We start from the raw sequence: 6159 nt of genomic DNA on the forward strand, positions 1-6159 counted from the left end.
CTTGTATATACAAATAATACAATTTAAGTTCTATTTTAAGACCAGGAAGTGTTTTTTACTAGCATTTGATGACTGCACATGGTGTTAGATTGTAAATAGATTAATGCATTTGCTGTAAAATTAGGTACAAATTCGGGTTTGGTCATTGTGTGGATTTTATCATGCAGACCTGGCAACCCTTGTCTTGCTATCACTTTTGATTTCTTTTACCATAAACAGTAAGTGAATCAGAATCAGAATGAGCTTTGTGTTCTATATGATTATATAAACCTGATTCTGAGTCTGATGATCTAACTCTTTTTTTTTGTTTGTTTATTTGTTTGTTTTATAAACTGCAGGTTTAAATTAGTTTAATATTAACCTTTTATCTCTCTACTTACTATTTGTTTATCTGATATCTTAATATATCAGTTCATTTGATATCGGAGATATATTTAGCAGGATTATTAAAGTTCTCGATTGTTTACAGAATCACTGAAAGAATCGTCCTCATGGCCACAGCTTTGGAAGACACCAGCATGCTGGAGAAAGAGCTGACATGCCCTGTGTGCCTTGACCTTTACAGAGAGCCCCACTTGTTGCGATGTGGCCACAACTTCTGCCTTCAGTGTCTTCAGAGGCTGAAGAGCCTTTCAGAGCATGGCCACCTGCGCTGCCCTGAATGCCGTAAGAGCCACCACTGCTCCAATCAATGGCAAAAGAACTTCAAGCTCGCCAGCATCGCTGATGGCTTTCGACAATGCAGACGTTCCCAGCGACCCAACCAGAGCCGACCAGGATCGTCATACAGGACTACTGAAGTGTGCTGTGATTATTGTGGGCCCGACATCACTGGCCATTCAGCCAAGAGATCCAGAGCGGTGAAGACATGCCTGAAGTGTGAGGTGTCCATGTGTCCAGAGCATGTGAAGCATCACCTTGAGCTCCCTGCCTTCCGCGAGCATCCACTGGTTGAACCACTGAGCGACATGAGGAAGAGAAAGTGCATAGAGCACGACAAGATGTTTCGATATTACTGTATGGATGATCGCAAGTTTCTCTGTAATGCTTGCAAAATTGAGGGAGGGCACAACAGGCATCCAATCAAAACGCTCAAGAATACCATGAAGGATCTGAGGGTAGGGTGCAAAGTACTGACATATGTTCTACACTGGCAGTAATGCCTGAAATGTATTTAATAATAAGATCTTCTAAGACACGAATGATTCAGGGAGTCAATTTTCCTTTTTTCCAACATTCAATCTATGAAAGCATGCTTTTAACCAATCAAAAAGCGGCCAGCATTTTAGCCCATCTCAGGAAACATTTCTTTAGTGCAAGGTTTCTTTCTTTCTCTAAAAAATGGCAGCAAAAAGGCTGTTAAATGAACAGGGATGAGATTTTAGCATAGTATTTGCAAATATACATTCAAGACATTAAAGACATTCAAGTCGGATAACCAAGCCGTATTCTCAAATGGACCTAAATTTCTTCTTCCTGTGACCTTCGGAATCTTTGAACGAGCAGATTTCTCTTCTAAATGTGGTGTGAACGTTTTTCCGGTTTAGTAACCGGGTTGAGTAAATTTTGTGGGGCATTTTTAATGTGTCATAGTCTATAGATGACTCATGGAAAAAGGTATTTCCAGCACAATGTGTTAAATGAATTTACACAACATTCATTCATTCATTCATCTTCTACCGCTTATCCGAACTATCCTCGGGTCACGGGGAGCCTGTGCCTATCTCAGGCGTCATCGGGCATCAAGGCAGGATACACCCTGGACGGAGTGCCAACCCATCGCAGGGCACACACACACACTCATTCACACACTACGGACAATTTTTTTCCAGAGATGCCAATCAACCTACCATGCATGTCTTTGGACCGGGGGAGGAAACCGGAGTACCCGGAGGAAACCCCCGAGGCACGGGGAGAACATGCAAACTCCACACACACAAGGTGGAGGCGGGAATCGAACCCCGACCCTGGAGGTGTGAGGCGAACATGCTAACCACTAAGCCACCGTGCCCCCAATTTACACAACAATGCACTGATAATAATATTTTTAATGTATTTGAATAATGAAATGTTTTATAACCCAATGCTCTGTGGGTTATTTATCCGAAACATGCACATTGATTAAAAAGAGAGTAAAAGAGAGAAATATACCCGAAGTGCAGTAATACAATAATTCACTTTTTATCAGGCATTTGGTGAACTGCAGTTTTACAGCAGTTTAATTGCTAAGAAGGTGGTTGACAGACAATCATTCATTCTGATTGGTCCGAAGATTCTGCTTAATTTGTTGTAACAGCAGATCGGACAGTAGTGCAGGCTTTAATTCAAATCAAAAGTTTCTCATTCTGATGTGCTACTGATTTGTGAACACTTGCAGATGCAAGTGGAAAGCCATTGAAGTTTCTTTATGCCTCAGGGCTCTTGTTGGACTGATTTAGTCAGCTTAAACTATCTTACAATGATGACTAGAGAACTGTTAAAATCACAAACAATACAATCACCCGCTGTCTCTTTGAAGAGTGCTGGAACACCGGAGAAAAGCAGAGAGGAGTGGTGTTTTTGTTCTGTTTGCTTTGTCCATTGATCGAACCATTAAACAGCAGAGAATCTGAACTGGGAAAACATGTTTCACTCTTGCTCCAGGTTTCTCTGGTGTATTTTGGGATGTAAATGACGTGCCAGCGAAACGGAAACATCATGCGAGTAGATGAAGTTACTTAGAAAACAAATCGTACCTAACAAATACAAAAAAAAAGGATGTTTTGCGCAAGTATATTCATTTAGTTTCAACTCATGGTTTTGCACTACAAAATGTGAGCCCCTCTCTGTCTATTTATTTATTTATTTATTTATTTATTTATTTATTTCCATGCTTGTCAGCTTGTTTTATTTTATTTTTATTTTTTGGCGTTTGCCTTGGTCTCAGTAATATGTCTCTCTGTAGGGATCTCTGGACACACAACTGCAGAAGGTGGACAAGATGATCAGAAGAGTAGAGAAAAATATGCAGAAGCAAAGAGAGGTAGAACAGCAAAACAAGGTAATGGGTCATCCCCCTGCCCCACCCCGCCCCCTCTCAGAAGTACTGTACGCAAACATTTGCTTGTGTTGTTCCAGGCCTTACTGGTGCAAGTGGACAGACAGGTGGACACGTTACGAGGGGTTCTGATGAGCAGACTGGATGGATTCCTGTCATCGCTCAGGAAGTGTGTGCGTTCCTACGAGTGGGAGAACAGCCTCAACATCCAGCAGGCCTTGGTGCGAACTGAAGAGGACTGTAGTCGCCTGGGGGTTGTCCATGCAGGAATCAAGCAGCTGCTACAGGAGAATGACCCGTTCCAGTTCATTAAGGTGAGCCTCCATTCCTTTTACAGTCAAGGCAGGGTGGGCCGTTAAAGGAAAGTATTGACAACAGTGTTCAGAAATTTATCAGATGCAGCAGACTTTCTCTTGCAGCTAATGAGATATTTACAATTAATTTTTATGTTTGTTATTTTTGACGTTTCACCCTGTTTTTTATAATGTATCTGAATGTAATGACGTTAAAGCTTGGCTGTATATATTGAATAACACTGAAAATATTATGGGGTTTTCTGGTTTCTTTTTTCCCCCAGGAATATATGTCATGTGCTAAAAGGTAAGAAACCAGTTTAAATGATACAGTAACTTTTAATGCACCAGTAGGAATTTGATGATGTGAGTTATTGTCTGTGTATCTCAGTTACCACAGGCTTCTGAAAAGACCACTCTTTCAGCCACAAGCTGTAACAATGGATATTAAGGAACGTATGGAAAGAAAACGGGAGGATTTTATGACTGATCTGTGGGACCACATCACCATGATCATTAACACTGTCTGTAAGTTGGGAAGAGGAAGAGTTCTTAGGAATACAATAAAAAGCAGAAAGTAATGTAACCGTTGGCCATTAAGCAGGGTAAATGAATGACCCCAAAAAGATTACATCCCTATAACAGCACCACATGAACCGTTTTATTCTTCTTTACCACAGCAATTTGCCATTGATTACATTTTTTAATGAATATCAAGCCATATTCAGTAGCTCAAGGGGTTAAGGCTCTTGGTTGTTGATCAGAGGATCGGGGTTCAAGCAGCGGGTGCTCAGTTTATTGGGACGTGTCTGATAGGGGCTGCTCTCAATTTGAAGGAGCAGTGAGCTTACTCTGAGGCTGTCCCTAGCTAAGCTTAGCTCCGAACCCTGCAGAGGATCCTCATTTCTGTATGTACACTTTGAGCATTTCATTTTTTTTTTTTTTTTTTTAAAGTTGGGAAAAATGTGTGTTTCTTTTAAGGTACAGGTGGTTTGGTAAATGAAGGTGATGAAGGAGTGGAAGAAGGGGAGATGGAAGACGACATCGACATAAACGAAGACGAAAATGATAGCAGCGACGGAGATGAAGAGCAAGAGGAGGAAGTGTATGACCACAGCGACTCTGCTTCTGACTTGTCCACAGAGGAGGAGGGGGAGTTGGAGTTGGGTGTAATTGCTGTATTTTTTTAATATATATATATTATATATATATATATATATATAGCATAAATATTTACTGGGCATTGAATATTTATATACACTCTCCACCCACTGTGTTAAGAACATCAGTACATTTGTTCATGTGCCAGCAACATAATGCATAAATTCATAAATCTATAGGTCAGGAGATTCAGTTATTCACACTAAACATCAGAATGTGATAAAGTGTAATATCTGTGATTTTGACCATAATGACATCATGGGATTTTACAACAGTCTCTAGAGTTTATAAAAAGTTGCTTGGTCTTTTTCCAATCTCCACCTTATCCTGTGCCCACTGGAAAACTGTGAGATCCCTGTTCTTGGCAGGCTGCAGTGGAAACTAACAAGGTTTTGTCTTCTAACATGCTTAATGGAGTGACTGTAGTAACTCTGTGATGTGTGTATGAAAACCTCCAGGCCAATGAAGTCACAATTTCCTGAACTGAAGCTCTTGATCTGTATCTGCATGATTTTGTGCATTGCACTGCAGTCACTTAATTAGTAGGTGATTGCTTGAGCAATCAGGTGTTCCTAATAAAGAGGCTGGTGAATATATATCGGACTAGATGATTGTCTTTAAAGGGACCTAAAACATGTTTTTACGCCCTTCAACCCAGTCAATATTCAGCCCTAACTCTCCGAAAGAACCGATTCGTTCGCGCGGATTGACCGTTAACGTTCATTGTTCAAGAGTCGATTCAAAGAGTCAAAACTTTCATGAACGATGTATACTAACTACTCTACTGAGAAGGTATTGCAATTTGGGACATGCATTTAATTTATATGTAAAGTCTCACATGTTTAAAAAAAGGTGTCAACGGAACTATTTTTAATCACGATACACTGTAGCAGTAACAGCACTGCCTAAAACATATATATCATACATGTCAGTAGACACTCAACGGTCGACTAAAACAACCGATTCGTTCGCGCAAATTGACTGTCTAGGAGTGGTGTGGGTTTTCTTCTGCGTTGTGTACGTTTAGAATGAAAGACTTCACACCATGATGCAGATGTCAAATGGTTTACTTTCGGCTTCTCAGGTACTCTCATCTGTATGAAGTATAACAGACACCATCAGGTAGTAACAGGATTACATCTGATCTAGAAGTGCCTCTCATCGCATTGAAATCCAACGAAAGAGAGCATTAAAACATAAAATAACAATTATCAAACACATACAATCGTTATATGAAAGAGAAGAAAATCTAGGAACAGAAACTAACACTAAAATGATCCATTTACATACCTGTATTAAGCATAACAGACACCATCAGGTAGCAACAGGGTAACATCTGATCTAGAAGTGCCTGTCAATCATTACATACACATCAAATACAGTCAAATCTCTCGTGGATCATTAAGAACAAACAAATACACTCACTCACTCACTCTCTTTCTACCGCTTATCCGAACTACCTCGGGTCACGGGGAGCCTATCTCAGGCGTCATCGGGCATCAAGGCAGGATACACCCTGGACGGAGTGCCAACCCATCGCAGGGCACACACACACTCATTCACTCATGCAATCACACACTACGGACAATTTTCCAGAGATGCCAATCAACCTACCATGCATGTCTTTGGACTGGGGGAGGAAACCGGAGTACCCAGAGGAAACCCCCG

General features: G+C 40.8%; 1 protein-coding gene across 1 annotated transcript; it reads left to right on the plus strand.

Moving 5' to 3' along the window:
* The first annotated feature begins 463 nt into the window (after nt 1-463).
* zgc:92594 (uncharacterized protein LOC436996 homolog) lies at nt 464-4520 on the plus strand. The gene is made up of 6 exons (XM_060888434.1): nt 464-1118; nt 2945-3040; nt 3118-3351; nt 3615-3637; nt 3722-3858; nt 4312-4520. The coding sequence occupies exons 1-6, from the start codon at nt 492-494 to the stop codon at nt 4518-4520; spliced, it is 1326 nt and encodes a 441-aa protein (XP_060744417.1). The 5' UTR covers nt 464-491.
* Nucleotides 4521-6159: the final 1639 nt, after the last annotated feature.

This window comes from Tachysurus vachellii, chromosome 2, assembly GCF_030014155.1.
Source record: "Tachysurus vachellii isolate PV-2020 chromosome 2, HZAU_Pvac_v1, whole genome shotgun sequence".
NCBI lineage: Eukaryota > Metazoa > Chordata > Actinopteri > Siluriformes > Bagridae > Tachysurus > Tachysurus vachellii.